This window comes from Salvelinus alpinus, chromosome 21 (assembly GCF_045679555.1).
Source record: "Salvelinus alpinus chromosome 21, SLU_Salpinus.1, whole genome shotgun sequence".
Classification (NCBI taxonomy): Eukaryota; Metazoa; Chordata; class Actinopteri; order Salmoniformes; family Salmonidae; genus Salvelinus; species Salvelinus alpinus.
In genome coordinates this window covers 38,752,027-38,773,525 of record NC_092106.1, presented here as the reverse complement: position 1 = coordinate 38,773,525, position 21,499 = coordinate 38,752,027, and the positions used below count along the sequence as shown (strand labels likewise).

Genomic DNA, 21,499 nt, shown 5'->3' with positions numbered 1-21,499 from the left:
CTGTTACACAGAGCAAAAAGACAGACCTATATTACATGTAAAATGACAAAAGCAAAAGACCATTTTAAAATCTTTCCAAAATGTTTCAACTTTTTTATTTGAACATTTTGCGACCAAATATCTGTTAAATATACACCATCATGTCTCATTGTTCAAGTTAGAATGTGAGGAAAAACAAAAGTCCCTGTATTTACACTCTGCTTTAGGAATGCCTCAATGGCCACATTAAGGCCCGGTGTTTTGGCTTTCACATGGACAGAGTGAGAGAGCGAGAGAAAGTGCAAGAAAGAGAGGGGGGGGGGGGGGGAAGAGAGGGAGAATTGACATCAGACACTCTGTGGCGGTAGCATGATCTTGGTGGGGGGAAAAAATACAATAATAAAAAAAAAAATATCTGGCAATTATAGTCTGACCACCTGTAACTCTAAATGACCCCCCCCATGAAGCAAGACTTAGAAATGATACAGTCCCAAAAGCAGAATCGTAACATTGTACATATAAAGGGTTTCCTGTCCTCTGTTAAAAGCCTGGGTTAGTGTGGTTAACCTCATGTCACGGTCTTGAAGGTCTGGAGTATAAGGTTGGTTTGGTGGATGAGCCTGTTCGCGCTGACAAACACGTTTATCGCCCTGGAAACAAGCGGGACAGAGAGAGAGAGACAGGGACACACAGGGAAGGCGGTGTCAGTCACAGGAAACCATGGCAACGCTGGGATTGATACAGTGCTTTGATCTGTGGAAATGTCAGGCTTCAGAGAATCAAGCCTAAATGTGATTTCACAGTGAATGGTAATGGGAATGATTAAACAACCCTGAAAACGCCAAGTATCGTTTCTGCCACACAGTCACATGGTCAACTAAGCGGTACACCAGGCAAAAAACTAAGAATTATACCCAACTCTGCTTATACCACAATAAACAGAAAATGATTGATTTCTGCTTATATCACGCTATACCACAAACAAAGTTAAAATGCAGAGACTCAGACCATTGAATGCTTTTGAAGTGACAGGTTGGCGTGAAATCTGTAACCCATCTCCGCTGTATCAGCACCATGGACAGCGCCCTACACAGTAAAGCAAGGCCGTTTTGGTAATGAATATAGGCTACAACAAGATAGATAGGGTAATCCCCCCCCATCCCATCCACAGGACAGTAGTGGAGAAGGTGGATAGTTCCTCGGCGAACACATCACGGACAAACTGAAATTGTCCATCCACACAGACAGCGTGGTGAAGAAGACGCAGCAGCGCCTCTTCAACCTCAGGAGGCTGAAGAAATTTGGCATTTCACCTAAAACACAAACTTTTTACAGATGCACAATCGAGAGCATCCTGTCGGGCTGTATCACCGCCTGGTACGGGAACTGCTCCGCCCACAACCGTATGGCTCTCCAGAGGGTAGTGAGGTCTGCACAACGCATCACTGGGGGCAAACTACCTGCCCTCCAGGACACCCACACCACCCGATGTCACAGGAAGGCCAAAAAGATCATCAAGGACAACAACCATCCGAGCCACTGCCTGTTCACCCCGCTACCATCCAGAAGGTGAGGTCAGTACAGGTGCATCAAAGCAGGGACCGAGAGACTGAAAAACAGCTTCTATCTCAAGGCCATCAGACTGTTAAACAGCCACCACTAACAGAGAGGCTGCTGTCTACATAGACTTGAAATCATTGGCCACTTTAATACATTTAATACATTGATTTAATAAAGGTTTTACTATTCACTTTAAATAACGCCACTTGAATAATGTCTACATATCCTACATTAGTCATCTCATATGTATATACTGTATTTTATACCATCTACTGCATCTTGCCTATGCCGCTCGGCCATCGCTCATCCATATATTTATATGTACATATTCTCATTCATCCCTTTACATTTGTGTGTATTAGGTAGTTGTTGTGAAATTGTAAGGTTACTTGTTAGATATTACTACACTGTCGGAACTAGAAGCACAAGCATTTCGCTACACTCACACTAACACCTGCTAACCATGTGTATGTGAACAATAAAATGTTAATATGATTTGACAAACAACCTATGTGAATGCACCACGAACACAACTTCTTTCTTTCTTTCCACAGAGCATTTCAAAATGATCCTTGCTTGATGATGCCTAGAGAACCCTTTGGTTCTATCAATATTGCTTGATGATGCCTAGAGAACCCTTTGGTTCATATCAATATTGCTTGATGATGCCTAGAGAACCCTTTGGTTCTATCAATAACATGCTACCAGTGGGAATACTGCTTGGGTGAAGGCCTTGTCTGCGTTAGCATTGGACACAATGCAGAACTTACGAAGTGGGAACCAAAATGATGCATCTGCAGTAAATATTACAGGCGGAGGCGTATCTCGTTATTCAAGTAGCCTATCACAGACGGGCAGCGTTTCCCCCCCGATTTTTATGGAAATACAAAGGAGTCAAACCTAACCGCCGGGTGGCTTTCCATGGCCCTCCCTACACACACACTCCTCAACGTGCTCTGTCCATGGTGCTGACAGCACAGCAGATACAGATCACACCCCAACCTGGCATTCAAACATTTCAACTTCTTTGCTTTAAAAAAAAAAAAAATATATATATATATATAGGGACATAAAACTACAACTGAGGGTGCACAAGTTTCAACTGAGGGGGTACAAGTTTCAACTGAGGGGGCTAAACTCCATTTTGCACACTCGTAGGCCTGACCCACAGTACACATTTTTGTTGCAGCCCCGGACAAGAACACCTGATTTAACTTGGCAACTAATCATTAAGACCCCGATGAGTTGAATCAGGTGAGTTTGTCCAGCACTACAATGAATATGTGTTCTGCCAGGGGCAGCGGAGGACTGGAGTTGGGCTGCCGGGGGCAGCGGAGGACTGGAGTTGGGCTGCCGGGGGCAGCGGAGGACTGGAGTTGGGCTGCCGGGGGAAGCGGAGGACTGGAGTTGGGCTGCCGGGGGCAGCGGAGGACTGGAGTTGGGAAAACACTGATCTAAATGATGCAGATGTAAACCGGCATGGGTGATATATTGTACGGGCCAGATGTAAACCTGTATGGGTGATATATTGTACGGGCCAGATGTAAACCTGTATGGGTGATATATTGTACGGGCCAGATGTAAACCAGTATGGGTGATATATTGTACGGGCCAGATGTAAACCCGTATGGGTGAGATATTGTACGGGCCAGATGTAAACCCGTATGGGTGATATATTGTACGGGCCAGATGTAAACCAGTATGGGTGATATATTGTACGGGCCAGATGTAAACCCGTATGGGTGATATATTGTACGGGCCAGATGTAAACCCGTATGGGTGATATATTGTACGGGCCAGATGTAAACCAGTATGGGTGATATATTGTACGGGCCAGATGTAAACCCGTATGGGTGATATATTGTACGGGCCAGATGTAAACCCGTATGGGTGATATATTGTACGGGCCAGATGTAAACCCGTATGGGTGAGATATTGTACGGGCCAGATGTAAACCCGTATGGGTGAGATATTGTACGGGCCAGATGTAAACCCGTATGGGTGAGATATTGTACGGGCCAGATGTAAACCCGTATGGGTGATATATTGTACGGGCCAGATGTAAACCCGTATGGGTGATATATTGTACGGGCCAGATGTAAACCCGTATGGGTGAGATATTGTACGGGCCAGATGTAAACCCGTATGGGTGATATATTGTACGGGCCAGATGTAAACCCGTATGGGTGATATATTGTACGGGCCAGATGTAAACCCGTATGGGTGATATATTGTACGGGCCAGATGTAAACCCGTATGGGTGATATATTGTACGGGCCAGATGTAAACCCGTATGGGTGATATATTGTACGGGCCAGATGTAAACCCGTATGGGTGATATATTGTACGGGCCAGATGTAAACCCGTATGGGTGATATATTGTACGGGCCAGATGTAAACCCGTATGGGTGATATATTGTACGGGCCAGATGTAAACCCGTATGGGTGATATATTGTACGGGCCAGATGTAAACCCGTATGGGTGATATATTGTACGGGCCAGATGTAAACCCGTATAGGTGATATATTGTACGGGCCAGATGTAAACCCGTATGGGTGATATATTGTACGGGCCAGATGTAAACCAGTATGGGTGATATATTGTACGGGCCAGATGTAAACCTGTATGGGTGATATATTGTACGGGCCAGATGTAAACCTGTATGGGTGATATATTGTACGGGCCAGATGTAAACCGGTATGGGTGATATATTGTACGGGCCAGATGTAAACCGGTATGGGTGATATATTGTACGGGCCAGATGTAAACCGGTATGGGTGATATATTGTACGGGCCAGATGTAAACCTGTATGGGTGATATATTGTACGGGCCAGATGTAAACCGGTATGGGTGATATATTGTACGGGCCAGATGTAAACCGGTATGGGTGATATATTGTACGGGCCAGATGTAAACCAGTATGGGTGATATATTGTACGGGCCAGATGTAAACCGGTATGGGTGATATATTGTACGGGCCAGATGTAAACCCGTATGGGTGATATATTGTACGGGCCAGATGTAAACCCGTATGGGTGATATATTGTACGGGCCAGATGTAAACCCGTATGGGTGATATATTGTACGGGCCAGATGTAAACCCGTATGGGTGATATATTGTACGGGTCAGATGTAAACCTGTATGGGTGATATATTGTACGGGCCAGATGTAAACCGGTATGGGTGATATATTGTACGGGCCAGATGTAAACCGGTATGGGTGATATATTGTACGGGCCAGATGTAAACCAGTATGGGTGATATATTGTACGGGCCAGATGTAAACCCGTATGGGTGATATATTGTACGGGCCAGATGTAAACCGGTATGGGTGATATATTGTACGGGCCAGATGTAAACCGGTATGGGTGATATATTGTACGGGCCAGATGTACACCGGTATGGGTGACATATTGTACGGGCCAGATGTAAACCAGTATGGGTGATATATTGTACGGGCCAGATGTAAACCCGTATGGGTGATATATTGTACGGGCCAGATGTAAACCGGTATGGGTGATATATTGTACGGGCCAGATGTAAACCGGTATGGGTGATATATTGTACGGGCCAGATGTAAACCAGTATGGGTGATATATTGTACGGGCCAGATGTAAACCCGTATGGGTGATATATTGTACGGGCCAGATGTAAACCGGTATGGGTGATATATTGTACGGGCCAGATGTAAACCGGTATGGGTGATATATTGTACGGGCCAGATGTAAACCGGTATGGGTGATATATTGTACGGGCCAGATGTAAACCGGTATGGGTGATATATTGTACGGGCCAGATGTAAACCCGTATGGGTCATATATTGTACGGGCCAGATGTAAACCCGTATGGGTGATATATTGTACGGGCCAGATGTAAACCGGTATGGGTGATATATTGTACGGGCCAGATGTAAACCCGTATGGGTCATATATTGTACGGGCCATGGAAGAGAACAGCAGGGTAGAAACATAAAGGAGGAGGTTCTTACTTTCCATCTTTGAAGTAGGTTTTAAGTGTGTCGCTGAAGCTCTTGGAGTATTTCACAAACTCTTTCTTTTGGTGTTCCAGTGCCTGGGAAAAACAGAGGCTTTTTACTCTTTCAGAAGATAATGGAGAGGAAAAAACACAAGAACGTCTCAAACTGACAGCCGAGGGAGAAGGAAACGAGAAAATATCTTAATCGGCCTGTGTGTAGTGTGTGTAGTGTGTGTGTGTGTAGTATGTGTGTGTAGTGTGTGTGTAGTGTGTGTGTGTGTAGTATGTGTGTGTGTGTGTGTGTGTAGTGTGTGTGTGTGTGTGTGTGTGTGTAGTGTGTGTGTAGTGTGTGTGTGTAGTGTGTGGTGTGTAGTGTGTGGTGTGTAGTGTGTGTGTGTAGTATGTGTGGTGTGTGTGTGTGTGTGTGTGTAGTGTGTGTGTGTAGTGTGTGTAGTGTGTGTAGTATGTGTGTGTAGTGTGTGTGTGTGTGTGTAGTGTGTGTGTGTGTGTGTGTGTAGTATGTGTGTGTAGTGTGTGTGTGTAGTGTGTGTGTAGTGTGTGTGTGTGTGTGTGTGTGTAGTGTGTGTGTGTGTAGTGTGTAGGGTTCTCACCCGTCGGTTCTGGTACTGGTATTTCCGGAAGACAGTGTTGACTGTGTCCAGGAGTTCCTTGATGGCGCTGGCGATATCTCTGTGGACAGAGCATAAAAATTACTTTTTTGTTCACCAGCCAATGTGTCAGGTAGATTTTAAAATACAATACATGTATTACTAGTAAGAAGTAATGTAGTATATTATTTCATTACATTTTTTGTGACTCGAGTCTTTTAACCAAGATCTCACGAGACAAACATTTTCACCTGCCCCTTTAAGGGCCGGAGGTTACCGTGGAAGTGCAACTCGAGTCATGTTGGTCCCTGTGAGACTGAGTCTGACTAGTAGAAGCTTTGTCTTCTCTTCCCTAGCAGTTGAAACTCAAACATAGAAAAACAACCTAGCTTGTGAACAAAACTATGGAAATAGTCAAGAAACACAAGGACAACATTTCACTTCAGTTTCAAGTATATTAGACCAACTTCTATGGCTGAAACTTTAACTCAGTTCTTCACGTGCAGACAGCCCCCAGCCAGGCAGAGTTTCAGCACCAGGTGGAATAGGCTACATAGGATTCTTAGTTCTTTAGTCCACCGTGGCTGGTGAAATGAAATCTACCCGCATTTGGCAGGTGTTCATTTTAGACAATGACTACAACAGCAGACAGACATCTTGAACCATCTCACCTCTCACTCTTTAGGCCAACAGCAGTCAAACATCTTGAACCATGTCACCTCTCACTCTTTAGGCCAACAGCAGTCAGACATCTTGAACCATGTCACCTCTCACTCCTTAGGCCAACAGCAGTCAGACATCTTGAACCATGTCACCTCTCTTACTCCTTCACCTTCCCTCCATCCTTACCCCCTTACTCTCAGACACACTCTCATTCTTCTCCTCTTCGCTCTCACTTTCCCCCCTCTGCACTTTTAAATACAGCAGAATTCTACTATGTTCCAAATCTATTTTTTCTAAATATTCCACTGACAAAAGTTACTTAGAGTGATTCAACATACACAAATTCAATTTGAGAACTGGCAAATTGAGCCAAGACAGAAACAAGCCCTGAAAGAATAAGTCTGGGGGAGAATAATTGTGTGTGTACTACTTGAGACTTAGTATTACATTGGAAAGAAAATGGGAACAAGAGAATGAGTGTGTTTTTGGAGAGCTGTGTGCTTGTGAAGTGTTAATCACATCACTGAGGGTGTGCTGGGAGGTCTGCGACCGAGTGTGTACTGACTTGATGGTCTGTAAGAAGCGTACTCTGTCGTTGATCTCGTCTGGGATCTTGCTGAGGATGTGTTTGAGTGCCCGGGCCTTGTCATTCAAGTCCTGGAACTCCTGCTCCGGCCTGTCAATCATGAACTCTATACACACACAGGAAGAGAGCCACAGCATTAGTCACCATGGAGACAGTCATGTCAACAAAAAGAAGCGGTGGAATGTAGAGAGCATTCCAGGCCCTGACAGAACAGCCCCACCCAGAGAGCAGTCTGTGTGTGCGCCTGAACGCACACACCACAACTTTCAGTGTGTGAGGAAAGTTAGAAAAAGGTGCCACTGCAGTGTAACCTTGCTGACAGCAGGAGGTAAAGAGCCTTCAGAAAGTAGTCACACCCCTTGACTTTTTACACATTGTGTTACAGCCTGAATTTAAGATGTTGTCACTGGTATACACACAATAACCCATAATGTCAAAGTGAAATTATGTTTTTCAAAATGTTTACTAATTAAAAACTGATACCTTGAGTCACCCCTTTGTTCTGGCAAGCCTAAATAAGTTCAGGAGTAAATATTTGCTTAACAAGTTACATAATAACTTGCATGGACTCTGCGTGCAATAATATTGTTTAACATACTTTTGAATGACTACCTCATCTCTGTACCCCACACAAACAATTATCTGTAAGGTCCCATCAGTTGAGCAGTGTATTTTAAACACAGATTTAATCACAAAGACCAGGGAGGTTTTCCAATGCCTCGCAAAGGGCACCTATTGGTAGATAAAAAATACATTGAATATCCATTTCATCATGGTGAAGTTACTAATTACACTTTGGATGGTGTATCAATACACCCTGTCACTACAAAAGACACAGGTGTCCTTCCTTACTCAGTTGCCAGAGAGGAAGGAAACCGCTCAGGGATTTCACCATAAGGCCATTGGTGGCTTTAAAACAGTTAAGAGTTTAATGGCTGTGATCAACATTGTAGTTACTCCACAATACTAACCTAATTGAAAGAGGGAAAATAAGGAAGACTGTACAGAATAAAAATATTCCAAAACATGCATCCTGTTCACAATAAGGCACTAAAGTAATACTGCAAAAAAATGGGGGAAAGAAATTCACTTTACGTCCTGAATACAAAGTGTTATGTTCAGGGAAAATCCAGCACAACATCAACGAGAACCACTTTACATATTTTCATGATGGTGGCTGCATCATGTTATGGGTATGCTTGTCATCGGCAAGGACTAGGGAGTTTTTTTGTGATAAAAAGAAACAGAATAGAGCTAAACACAGGCAAACTCCTAGAGGAAACATTGGTTCAGTCTGCTTTCCAACAGACAGAGAGAAAACTCTTATTTCAGCAGGACAATAACACAAGGCCAAATCTACACTGGAGTTATTTACCAAGACGACATTGAAAGTTCCGGAGTGGACGAGTTACAGTTTTGACATAAAAATCGGCTTGAAAATCTATGGCAAGACTTGAAAATGGCTGTCTAGCAATGATCAACAACCAACTTGACACGAGCTTGAAGAATTTTTTAAAGAATAAATGTGCAAATATTGTACAATCCAGGTGTGCAAAGCTCTTAGACGTACCCAGAAAGACTCACAGCTGTAATTGCTGCCAAAGATTATTCGAACATGAATTGACTCAGGGTGGTTTTGTTGTTGTTTTGTAATTCAAAGCTTTTACTTTGTTATTATGGGGTATTGTGTGTAGATGGGTGAGAAAACAAATATATTTCATCAATTTTGAGTGCAGGCTGAAAAAACAAAATGTGGAATAAGTCAAGGGGTATGAATACTTTCTGAAGGCACTGTTTATTTAGTATTCAAACAGAAGCAAAGGCCCTCACATCACGGTGTGACTGTGTGTAACTGTGTAACTGTGTAACTATAGCTAAGCTTCTCATTCTGTGCACATAAATTCATTACTACCATCAATCAGGCCATGCAGGAGAGAAAATTCAAGCCTGGAGGAAAGAAATGTCTCACAGGAAGGAGAGGTTGTTTTATTAGTGGAGAAACAGCACCATCCTGAGGAGAGAGACGGTACTGTACACAGATGCACAATACCTAACATCATCTAGGACTAGGTTATTCACTGCAGAACAGAGAGACACACACAATCAGAAACAGACAGACACACACCTTCCACATCGTCTGCAGCCATTCGCAGTAGTGACTCAGTGAAGTTGACCTCCACTTTCTTCTTCTCCAGGATCTTCATGATGATGTCCTGGGTCAGCCCTGGGTTCTCCTTCTCAGCCTGACAATCAACCACAGAACACACATCAGGCTCTGCTAATCAACCACAGAACACACAGTCTATGACAACAATGTTTCCCCTAGCATTTTGTCATGGGGATAAAAAAAAGAAAAATAACTTAAAGCAAATTTTCTGTAATTCTGCACATTTTGCAAACGTAAACAAAATCAATGGGGGCCCCATGCCATGACATTAGGAGAATTGTAGATTCACCCTGACTCTCATTTTTATTTTGGCAATTGTTAGTTCCGAAAGATTATCTTTAAAAAAATATATATAGCTTCATTATCTTTTCGACATACTTTATATGCGTTTGGTTTTTTAAATATATTTTTGGAGTGGCGGCAATGATTTAGGAGCAGAGCTGAATGAATAGGGGAAACACTGGACAATAAGCCACAGAACATATGCAGACACACACCAGGCATTACTAATCAACCACAAAAACACACACATCAGTCTATGATAATAGAACACAGACCCATGATCAGAGTTAGACACTGTCAATCAAAGTCAATCAGATGTGAATCAGTGGAACCCTCACAGGGGTATTTTACGAAGCTAGTTAGATCTACTCTGGGTTTTCTAAAGCTAGCCAGTTTCAGTTAGCTTCACATTCCAGCTCAGGCTTCCTCTATGATAGGAAGGCGGCTATGGATCCTGCACCTGCTGCTAATTCAAGACAGTCCTCCAGCAGGCTGGTGGGAATGGGTTATTAGAAGAGCAGTCTTTCTTCGTGTCGACGGTTATCTTGAATTGAATTGACCAAAGTGAGCTCCTCTATCCCGTCTCAAATGCCCTGTCGCCCTCCATGTATAAACGCTGCCCTGTCGCCTCCCATGTATGAACGCTGCCCTGTCGCCCCCCATGTATAAACGCTGCCCTGTCGCCCCCCATGTATAAACGCTGCCCTGTCGCCCCCCATGTATAAACGCTGCCCTGTCGCCCTCCATGTATAAACGCTGCCCTGTCGCCCTCCATGTATAAACGCTGCCCTGTCGCCCTCCATGTATAAACGCTGTCCTGTCCCTCCATGTATAAACGCTGTCCTGTCGCCCCCCATGTATAAACGCTGCCCTGTCCCTCCATGTATAAACGCTGTCCTGTCGCCCCCCATGTATAAACGCTGCCCTGTCGCCCTCCATGTATAAACGCTGCCCTGTCCCTCCATGTATAAACGCTGCCCTGTCGCCCTCCATGTATAAACGCTGCCCTGTCGCCCTCCATGTATAAACGCTGCCCTGTCGCCCTCCATGTATAAACGCTGTCCTGTCGCCCTCCATGTATAAACGCTGTCCTGTCGCCTCCCATGTATAAACGCTGCCCTGTCGCCCCCCATGTATAAACGCTGCCCTGTCGCCCCCCATGTATAAACGCTGTCCTGTGCCCTCCATGTATAAACGCTGCCCTGTCGCCCCCCATGTATAAACGCTGCCCTGTCGCCCCCCATGTAGAAACGCTGCCCTGTCGCCCCCCATGTAGAAACGCTGCCCTGTCCCTCCATGTATAAACGCTGCCCTGTCCCTCCATGTATAAACGCTGCCCTGTCCCTCCATGTATAAACGCTGTCCTGTCCCTCCATGTATAAACGCTGCCCTGTCGCCCCCCATGTATAAACGCTGCCCTGTCGCCCCCCATGTAGAAACGCTGCCCTGTCCCTCCATGTATAAACGCTGCCCTGTCCTCCATGTATAAACGCTGCCCTGTCCCTCCATGTATAAACGCTGTCCTGTCCCTCCATGTATAAACGCTGTCCTGTCCCTCCATGTATAAACGCTGCCCTGTCCCTCCATGTATAAACGCTGTCCTGTCCCTCCATGTATAAACGCTGTCCCTCCATGTATAAACGCTGTCCTGTCGCCCTCCATGTATAAACGCTGCCCTGTCCCTCCATGTATAAACGCTGTCCTGTCGCCCCCCATGTATAAACGCTGCCCTGTCGCCCCCCATGTATAAACGCTGCCCTGTCGCCCCCCATGTATAAACGCTGCCCTGTCCCTCCATGTATAAACGCTGCCCTGTCGCCTCCCATGTATAAACGCTGCCCTGTCGCCCCCCATGTATAAACGCTGCCCTGTCGCCCCCCATGTATAAACGCTGCCCTGTCACCCCCCATGTATAAACGCTGCCCTGTCCCTCCATGTATAAACGCTGTCCTGTCCCTCCATGTATAAACGCTGCCCCGTCCCATGTATAAACGCTGCCCTGTCCCTCCACCTCATTACCTTTATAAACGCTGCCCTGTCCCTCCACCTCCTTACCTTTATAAACGCTGCCCTGTCCCTCCACCTCCTTACCTTTATAAACGCTGCCCTGTCCCTCCACCTCCTTACCTTTATAAACGCTGCCCTGTCCCTCCACCTCCTTACCTTTATAAACGCTGCCCTGTCCCTCCACCTCCTTACCTTTATAAACGCTGCCCTGTCCCTCCACCTCCTTACCTTTATAAACGCTGCCCTGTCCCTCCACCTCCTTACCTTTATAAACGCTGCCCTGTCCCTCCACCTCCTTACCTTTATAAACGCTGCCCCGTCCCTCCACCTCCTTACCTTTATAAACGCTGCCCCGTCCCTCCACCTCCTTACCTTTATAAACGCTGCCCCGTCCCTCCACCTCCTTACCTTTATAAACGCTGCCCCGTCCCTCCACCTCCTTACCTTTATAAACGCTGCCCCGTCCCTCCACCTCCTTACCTTTATAAACGCTGCCCCGTCCCTCCATCTCCTTACCTTTATAAACGCTGCCCCGTCCCTCCATCTCCTTACCTTTATAAACGCTGCCCTGTCCCTCCACCTCCTTACCTTTATAAACGCTGCCCTGTCCCTCCACCTCCTTACCTTTATAAACGCTGCCCTGTCCCTCCACCTCCTTACCTTTATAAACGCTGCCCTGTCCCTCCACCTCCTTACCTTTATAAACGCTGCCCTGTCCCTCCACCTCCTTACCTTTATAAACACTGCCCTGTCCCTCCACCTCCTTACCTTTATAAACGCTGCCCTGTCCCTCCACCTCCTTACCTTTATAAACGCTGCCCTGTCCCTCCACACCTTTATAAACGCTGCCCTGTCCCTCCACCTCCTTACCTTTATAAACGCTGCCCTGTCCCTCCACCTCCTTACCTTTATAAACGCTGCCCTGTCCCTCCACCTCCTTACCTTTATAAACGCTGCCCTGTCCCTCCACCTCCTTACCTTTATAAACGCTGCCCTGTCCCTCCATCTCCTTACCTTTATAAACGCTGCCCTGTCCCTCCACCTCCTTACCTTTATAAACGCTGCCCTGTCCCTCCACCTCCTTACCTTTATAAACGCTGCCCTGTCCCTCCATCTCCTTACCTTTATAAACGCTGCCCTGTCCCTCCACCTCCTTACCTTTATAAACGCTGCCCTGTCCCTCCACCTCCTTACCTTTATAAACGCTGCCCTGTCCCTCCACCTCCTTACCTTTATAAACGCTGCCCTGTCCCTCCATCTCCTTACCTTTATAAACGCTGCCCTCAGGGTCTGTGCTGCCGACAGGTTCACTCTCTCCAACTGTAAACACATTATCACTGCATTAAAACACTTCTTACAGATACCATCTTCTAATTAACATAGAATATACACATCTCACAAACAAGGAAAGCATACACCAATACTAATTACCACAACATGAAAACACTTCAAACTGCATAGTTAGTAGCTACATACATGGAAAAACCATCTCATGAGCTAACACTGCAGACAACAACAAAAACTACAGTACACTGGTACACAAACAGCATTGAACAAAACAAGCCTGTGTGTTATTGGTTTTACTCTCCTTGTGGGTACTAGGAGTCCTTACAACGAGAGTAAAACCAGGAACATGTTGACAAGTGGGGACATTTTGTCAGTCCCCACAAGGAAAAGTGGTAATTTATGGTTTAGGAGTTTGGGTTTACGATTAGGGAAAATAGGATTTTGAATGGGAATAAAATGTTTGGTCCCCGGAAGGATAGTAGTCGTGTGTGTGTGTGTGTGACTAATACCTGGACTAGCTGAGTCAGTGAAACAGCAACCTCCCCACATTAAAGTGGCCACAGGGAACTCCTTTGCATCATCAGAGAGACACTGGTGCTACACACAGTAATTATCACACTCCTCCATCCCTCGCTCTTCCCTACCACCCTCACCCCTTTAAACACAAACTCACGCTGCTCTCTCTGTGATCTGTGACTACCCGTCTTCTTCCACTCTGTCTCCATTCCCTCTGTTTTTATCTTCCTGCCAACTGACACCTATACGACCCTTGAAAATCTGATTCATTTTTTCGCCGGATTCTGTTTTCCTCCTCTTTGTTTTTCTAGATTTCTGTTTACCCCCATTTGTTCAGGTTCTCACTCTCAAAAGCAGACTGTTTTAATAGAAAAACAACACAATTGGAAGTTCTGAGTCCACAACAAAACAGTTGTCATTAAATTAGCATCACCGATAACGGCAACACAAAGTGGTAGACAAACGCTCTCACACAGAAAGGGGCGTTGCTGTGCAGTTTCCTCTTCAGCAAGATGAAGGAAAGTATGAATCCCTGATGCATTTTGTTCATGTCATATGACAATCTTGGCCAAATTACTGAATTTTCAAATAAATTCAATACATTTAGTTCATCAATACATTTTTGAATATGGCTGAATTCTGTTTTTATGTCTGTATTCCGTGATTCTGTCCACAACACACATTTTATAGAGATCCATTTACCCTGTCCCTATTTATCCTATCCAAACACACTCTCTCCCACCATCCCTCCCTCGTGTCTAAGGGTAGTTACATTTGTGTTATAACCTTAGAGGCCATAGCACGCACACGCCCCATTCAAGAAACACTACATCCTGTCTTTACCAAATCCTTTCCTCCTTACCTCGTGGAAGACGGGGTACATCACAGTGTAGAGTGTCATGGAAACCATTGAGGTCGTCTCTGCTTCATTCTTCATCTCTTCCATTGTCATCCTCGTCCAGAGGCCAACGTTTCTGTATATGTGTTTCTGTATATGTGTATGGAGTGAAGGCTACTACCGGGGCGGGGCTCACCTCAATCACTCACTACAACACTCAGAGAAGAGAAGGCTGTGGGGGCAGGACCTGAGGAGAGAAGACGGGGGGAGAAAGGGTATGAGGGATAGAATGGGAGGCAAAGGACAGAAAAGACAATCCAACATTACATAGCCTACTTCATCACTATAATACCTAATTTAGGCTATTTTCATTGCTTCTGGGTGAGGTCTAAATTTAGGCCTTGTTTTTCTGTCCTAGTAATGTCTACGTCAACAAACGAGGTCTAGCCTCGGAGGGCGATGACATTATATAACCAGGTAAACATTCCATCTGGCTCCGATTCAAAGTCAAACATGTGGTGCAGGGCGGTGGGTGTGGAGAGACAGAGACAGACACAGAGCCTAAGCTCTACAATACACCTGCCCTGCCTGTGTACACCTGTGCATCTGAACAAGCATGATAAGTTTCTCTTTCCTCCTACTCTGACTGACACTTTCAGCAGCATTATCTATCTGTATGACGTCACCCTGGGCCATTACCAGACAGCACTTCACTGTGTGTAACTGGATGCAATTTCAGGCCAGGGAGGGAGTGTCAATGCTGCCCTTGTTCTGCAGATACTGACTGACTGAGTAGCCCGACTGAGTGACGGTTTCTTTCCCTCTGTCACTGCGATTCCATGACTCAGCCGCAGCTGACGAAAGGTGACAGTTCTATTTCTGGCCAGGCAGGCAATGGCCTTCAGAGGGTGTTAATAAAACCATAGCTAGTGGCTGCTCTGAGCACTGCTCCCAGGTCAGCTTCACCACTATTTATTCCTTTCAGATCAGGATGGAGGCAGGGAAAACTGATCCTGGAGCAGAACACAAGCACAACTCTTCCCTAGAGCACTGCTGAGACTCCACGTGTCAAACTCATTCCACGGATGGCCGAGTGGCTGCGGATTTCCCCTCCTCCCTTGTACTTGATTGATGAAATAAAGTCAGTAATTAGTAAAGAACTCCCTCACCTAGTTGCCTAGGAGTTATTTGAAAGGAAAACCCACAGATACCATGACACCTACAGCACCCGATGACACAGGAAGGACAAAAAGATCATCAAGGACAACAACCACCTGAGCCACTGCCTGTTCACACCGCTATCATCCAGAAGGAGAGGTCAGTACAGGTGCATCAAAGCTGGGACGGAGAGACTGAAAAACAGCTTCTATCTCAAGGCCATCAGACTGTTAAACAGCCATCACTAACAGAGAGGCTGCTGTCTACATAGACTTGAAATCATTGGCCACTTTAATAATTGGATCACTAGTCACTTTAATAATGTTTACATATCTTGCATGACTCATCTCATATGTATATACTGTATTTTATATAATCTATTGCATCTTGCCTATGCCGCTCTGTCATTGCTCATCCATATATTTATATATTCTTATTCCATTCCTTTACATAGATGTGTGTGCATTAGGCATTTGTTGTGGAATTGTTAGATATTACTTGTTAGATATTACTGCACTGTCGGAACTAGAAGCACAAGCATTTCACTACACTCGCATTAACATCTGCTAACCATGTGTATGTGACCAATAAAATGTGATTTGATTTGGTTTTTACTAGACTCTCCATGGAATGAGTTCGATACCCCTGCCTTAGACAATGTCCCAATAATCTTGCAACAAGCTGTTCATTTCTTGACTCATTTCCTTCATGGTCACTGATTTGAAAGGACTTGATAGCAGCCTTAAGGCACCATAGTGAGACTAGACACATTCCACCCATCAGTGAAGAGTGGGGGGACAATGGCTGAGGAAAGGAAACGGATTGGACACATTCACACTATGCTCCTCTCCGTTGACTATTATCTGGCCAACTTTACTGTGGGCAATACCTGATTAGATGGGCTACTGGCCTGCAGAACATGACGGTCTCAATTGTCTTGTCTGTCATGGTACAAAGACCAAGCTATACATCTAAGTCCATTAATATGTTATTTCAGGCAGTAATGCCACAATCACATTGTAAAAATTTATAGGTTTATTACTGGCTGTTAAACCTAATTTTATGTCCACAGAGTCATTTGTCACATAAAGTAAGGCGCGTGGACGGCTGACTGATCAGATAAGCTAGCTGCTATGGAGAAATGTACAGCAGTTACAACACAACAACAGATGTCTCTCAAATTAGCTAATTACATTTCCAACTACTCATGACATTTTATTATAATGATGTCATCGTTTGATGAAAACTGCGGTGTAATCATTTGTCCAAACACCAGAGTTTCTACGGAACAAATTCAGATAACATAACATAAGGTTAACATAACTCGTTTCGTTCGCTTCCGTTGAAGAGACCATTTTTAACAGAATCGGCACAATAAATAGACCCCTAGACTCTGTCTTGACAGGGCTAACGCAGTTCACGCCACTATGATAGCGAAGTGACTTTTTCGTAGCTAGTTAGTTTTCTGTTAAGGTTAGGAAAATGCTCTCCTAACTTGCTACGAAAATCACTTTGTATAGAAGTGCGGTGAAAAGAGTTTGTCCCGTCTCGACAGACTGAGACTGGCTAGCTAGCAGCTACCTTGCGACGTTAACGGAATCGGTAGCATTGTCGATAGCCAACCAGTTACGTAAGCAAGCTGAACCGAGGCTAGTTAGCCAACTAGCGCTTAGCTACGTAAACAAGTTTCGTCGATTGTTAGCTAGCTAGCTATTTTAGCAAGCTGGGTGTCAACTGCCACTGGCAGTACCAGACTAAGAATCTTAACTAGCTAATTTAAGGTTACCTATATAATAACCACATTTTTCGTTGCTTGTAGTTAGTAATTTCATTGTCCTAATCCACCGACACACATCTATCTATCATGATCACCTGTTAGCTAGACATACTCCAATAACAATGAGGGTAATTTCTAAATAGTAGTTAGTTGCCATAGCCAATCTGTAGGAATCATTATCCAGGAAGGTAGCTATGTGTGTGAATGCGCTAAGTTACCAACGTTAACTAGCTAAACAAAAACGATTTTCTAACGTTAGTTGGTGAAATAGTAACGTTGCCTTTAGCTACATACCTGTTTACACCGTGGTATGCTGCTTATTTAGACCGAAGTAGGCTCATTTGCCGTGACTAGCATTAGCTAGTCGAGTGTTTTCTTTTCTCATTCAAAGACGGAAGTTTTCTGTATGATCAAACTGTCTGGGCAAGGTTTTTTTCAGCTGTCCACCAAATGGGTTGACGGTTGTAGTTTTTTCTTACGTCTCCAATTATGTCAGTGATAAAGGCATAGTAACTATAAAAACTACAACTCCCAACTAGTTCAAGCAATTATGTGGCGTCCTACACGAAACAACTAAAGCATCAACAGGCTTATTTAGCCAACGAAAATACAAAAACGACATCTCTCACAGACAAACTGCATTCCAGGCATACAAAAATGTTACATTGATAGTAGAAAAAAGTACCGAAATCAAAAGAATGCGTAGTTTTGCAGGAAGTGTAGTGAAGAACCAATCAGCGCATGGAGAGGGTGGGACAAGAGCGAAAATATTTAGCTCGGAGAGCGACCTGCCGCGGCGGTGAAGAGAACCAGCGAGGCAACGCAAGAGACCGTACAGCATCCCTACAGTAACTACCCGATACCGTTCGGTAAGGCATATTTACGATCTTCTGAAATACGCAAAAATATGTTCAAAGCATTGTGTGTATATCAGTTATACATCAATTGTTTGATTGCTGCCATTTTCACGTTTAGATTTGACGATTGGTGATTTTATCATAGTTTCTGATATGTTCATGTTTTCACATTATAAAGGTGCGGTTTTATGCCATGGCAAAAATGAAGTTACTAGGCGACCACGAGGAATATTCTCTGTCACTTAGTGCTTTATGATAATTTTGTCTGTACTGAGTCTATTAATCTAACAAAAATGCTGATCTATTCACTAAAGGCAGTAGCATCATCGATAGCCAGTTGAGGACACACACAGAGACACAATTACAATATTGTGGGTCTCTAATGTCCTTGAAATGGATTGTTGACTGGAAATTCCTTCTCTCAGGTGTTTTATGTTATAATAAGAGGGTTGACATCCCACCCCGGCACCACACGCCCAGGCCAGGAAAACATTGCTGTTTATTGAACAGCTAACTTCCTGCATTTTCAACACAAGTAGTGTTGAAAAACAGTTGGAGTTTTATAATGCTATTCTACACATTTTGCCATGAAGCTGAGAGAAAAATGTGCAGTTTAAAGCTAATTTCCTGCTATTCTACACATTTTTGCCATGACACACATTTTGACTCACATGAATGACAATGCTAATGCAAATGATCAAGAATGTGTTACTTAAAAATGATTGAAAAATAGCAAACCAGTTTTAAGTCACTAGGCCTACAGCACCTCCACCAAAGCCAATGGAAGAAAAAAAATCTTCCACTTTGCTTGTATGCGTCATAGAAACAAACTGAGCCGAACAACCATATGTTGTTATTAATCCCATTAATCCCATGACGTATCGTTTGTTAATCTCTGATGATGAGCTGGCTGTGAACTTGGCTCCTGTGTGTGTGTGTGTGTGTGTGTGTGTGTGTGTGTGTGTGTGTGTGTGTGTGTGTGTGTGTGTGTGTGTGTGTGTGTGTGTGTGTGTGTGTGTGTGTGTGTGTGTGTGTGTGTGTGTGTGTGTGTGTGTGTGTGTGGTGTGTGTGTCACTCCTCTGATTCCAGTGAGTGCTGAATTAATTTAATTTCAGTAATTAAATTACTTTAAAATCAGCCTTGTGCCACATTGGTGGGGGGGGGGGGTATATGTGTGTGTTTGCAGTTGGTGCAGCACACAGAGGCGATAAAGAGGATAGGTATGCACAGAAGCTGCCACGGTTTCCTCGTCTGAGACCTGAAGAGTGGCTGGCTGTGTGCCTCCCAGGCAGGGGAAGGGCTGACCGTTTAGCCTAGTGGGCACAGTCACTGTCCTTTGAGCAGCAAGGTGTGCTCCTAGCGGATGACACACTGTATCTGCTGAAGGACAGATCAGACCTGGAATGGTCAAGATCACTCATGCAGGAACAAGCCTCTGTTGACAAATGTTTCAGCTCAGTTTCATCACTTTGGTTCTAACTGGGTTATTCATGGTTAACTGGGTTATTCATGGTTAACTGGGTTATTCATGGTTAACTGGGTTATTCATGGTTAACTGGGTTATTAAAGGTTAACTGGGTTATTAAAGGTTAACTGGGTTATTAAAGGTTAACTGGGTTATTAAAGGTTAACTGGGTTATTAAAGGTTAACTGGGTTATTCATGGTTAACTGGGTTATTAAAGGTTCACTGGGTTATTAAAGGTTCACTGGGTTATACATGGTTAACTGGGTTATTAAAGGTTAACTGGGTTATTAAAGGTTAACTGGGTTATTAAAGGTTCACTGGGTTATTAAAGGTTCACTGGGTTATACATGGTTAACTGGGTTATTAAAGGTTAACTGGGTTATTAAAGGTTAACTGGGTTATTAAAGGTTCACTGGGTTATTAAAGGTTCACTGGGTTATACATGGTTAACTGGGTTATACATGGTTAACTGGGTTATTAAAGGTTAACTGGGTTATTCATTGTTAACTGGGTTATTAAAGGTTCACTGGGTTATTCATGGTTAACTGGGTTATTAAAGGTTAACTGGGTTATTCATGGTTAACTGGGTTATACATGGTTAACTGGGTTATTCATGGTTAACTGGGTTATTAAAGGTTCACTGGGTTATACATGATTAACTGGGTTATTAAAGGTTAACTGGGTTATTCATGGTTAACTGGGTTATTCATGGTTAACTGGGTTATTCACGGCTAGCTGGGTTATTCATGGCTAGCTGGGTTATTAAAGGTTAACTGGGTTATACATGGTTAACTGGGTTATTAAAGGTTCACTGGGTTATACATGGTTAACTGGGTTATTCATGGTTAACTGGGTTATTAAAGGTTAACTGGGTTATTCATGGTTAACTGGGTTATTCATGGTTAACTGGGTTATTAAAGGTTCACTGGGTTATTCATGGTTAACTGGGTTATTAAAGGTTAACTGGGTTATACATGGTTAACTGGGTTATTCATGGTTAACTGGGTTATTCATGGTTAACTGGGTTATGCATGGTTAACTGGGTTATTCATGGTTACCTGGGTTATTCATGGTTAGCTGGGTTATTCATGGTTAGCTGGGTTATTAAAGGTTAAAGTCAAGAGAAATTCATGAAAAAGCAAGCCTTGCCACGAGAGAGACCAAAGCAGAGAGTCACGGCAGGAACAAACGTTTGGAACATAGTTTATGGAACAACAGCATCTCTGAGTCCACTGGTAGGAATACATTATGGTTGTATGTTAATGCCCTGGAAGTGAGAATGAGATTTGGATACATAGTAGCAAATATACTCTGTAGAGGCTGCCACACACACACACATACACATACACACACACACACACACACACCGGGAGTGAAACAGCAGGTTTGTCCTTTACAATCCACAAGAGATTAGTTTATCCTCTCACAGAGAGAGAAAGGGGGATGAGAGAGAGAAAGAATGCAATGAGGGGGAGATGAGAGAGAGGCAGTGATAAAGAGATGAGGGTGAATGAGAAAGCTGGAGGAGAATAGATGCATAGTGAAGGTGTCAATACAGAGGGGAGATGATGCACCGCTGTTTAAGACTCCAGCCAAGGATTATACTCCTACATAAAATACCCCTAGACATTATCATACACACAACGTCACACATACAGTAACCATATCAGATTGAATCTGTAATTAAACTGTAATACTAGAGGTATGATGCTCATATACAGTACTGGAACGATAGATATTCTCCCACACACTCTTTCCCTCTTTACATAGT

The 21,499-nt window shown here is 44.1% G+C and overlaps 2 protein-coding genes across 3 annotated transcripts in view; one reads left to right on the top strand and one right to left on the bottom strand.

Moving 5' to 3' along the window:
- Positions 1-62: 62 nt before the first annotated feature.
- LOC139548322 (programmed cell death protein 10) lies at positions 63-17,860 on the bottom strand. Of its 2 annotated transcripts, XM_071357933.1 has the most exons (8): positions 17,700-17,860; positions 14,495-14,717; positions 13,096-13,149; positions 9,499-9,616; positions 7,353-7,479; positions 6,128-6,206; positions 5,530-5,612; positions 63-629 (listed from the first exon to the last, which is right to left on the bottom strand). In XM_071357933.1, the coding sequence occupies exons 2-8, from the start codon at positions 14,582-14,584 to the stop codon at positions 548-550; spliced, it is 633 nt and encodes a 210-aa protein (XP_071214034.1). In that variant the 5' UTR covers positions 14,585-14,717; positions 17,700-17,860; the 3' UTR covers positions 63-547. The 2 variants fall into 2 exon arrangements, with proteins under 2 accessions (XP_071214034.1, XP_071214035.1); XM_071357934.1 differs by lacking the exon at positions 13,096-13,149 and having other exon boundaries at positions 17,700-17,852.
- Positions 17,861-18,140: 280 nt separating this feature from the next.
- serpini1 (serpin peptidase inhibitor, clade I (neuroserpin), member 1) overlaps positions 18,141-21,499 on the top strand; it is a 59,309-nt gene continuing 55,950 nt past the window's right edge. Inside the window, exon 1 of the mRNA XM_071357932.1 lies at positions 18,141-18,274. The gene's annotated coding sequence lies outside the window, so the exon portion shown is untranslated. The remainder of the gene's footprint in view (positions 18,275-21,499) is intronic.

Bases quoted from the DNA above. Each gene is read 5' to 3' on its own strand.
- LOC139548322 (XM_071357933.1), bottom strand. From the start codon at position 14,584: ATGACAATGGAAGAGATGAAGAATGAAGCAGAGACGACCTCAATGGTT. The intron at 13,150-14,494 runs GTAAGGAGGAAA...ATGTGTTTACAG, and splicing joins TGTACCCCGTCTTCCACGAG to TTGGAGAGAGTGAACCTGTC. The intron at 6,207-7,352 runs GTCAGTACACAC...CTCTGTCCACAG, and splicing joins CGCTTCTTACAGACCATCAA to AGATATCGCCAGCGCCATCA.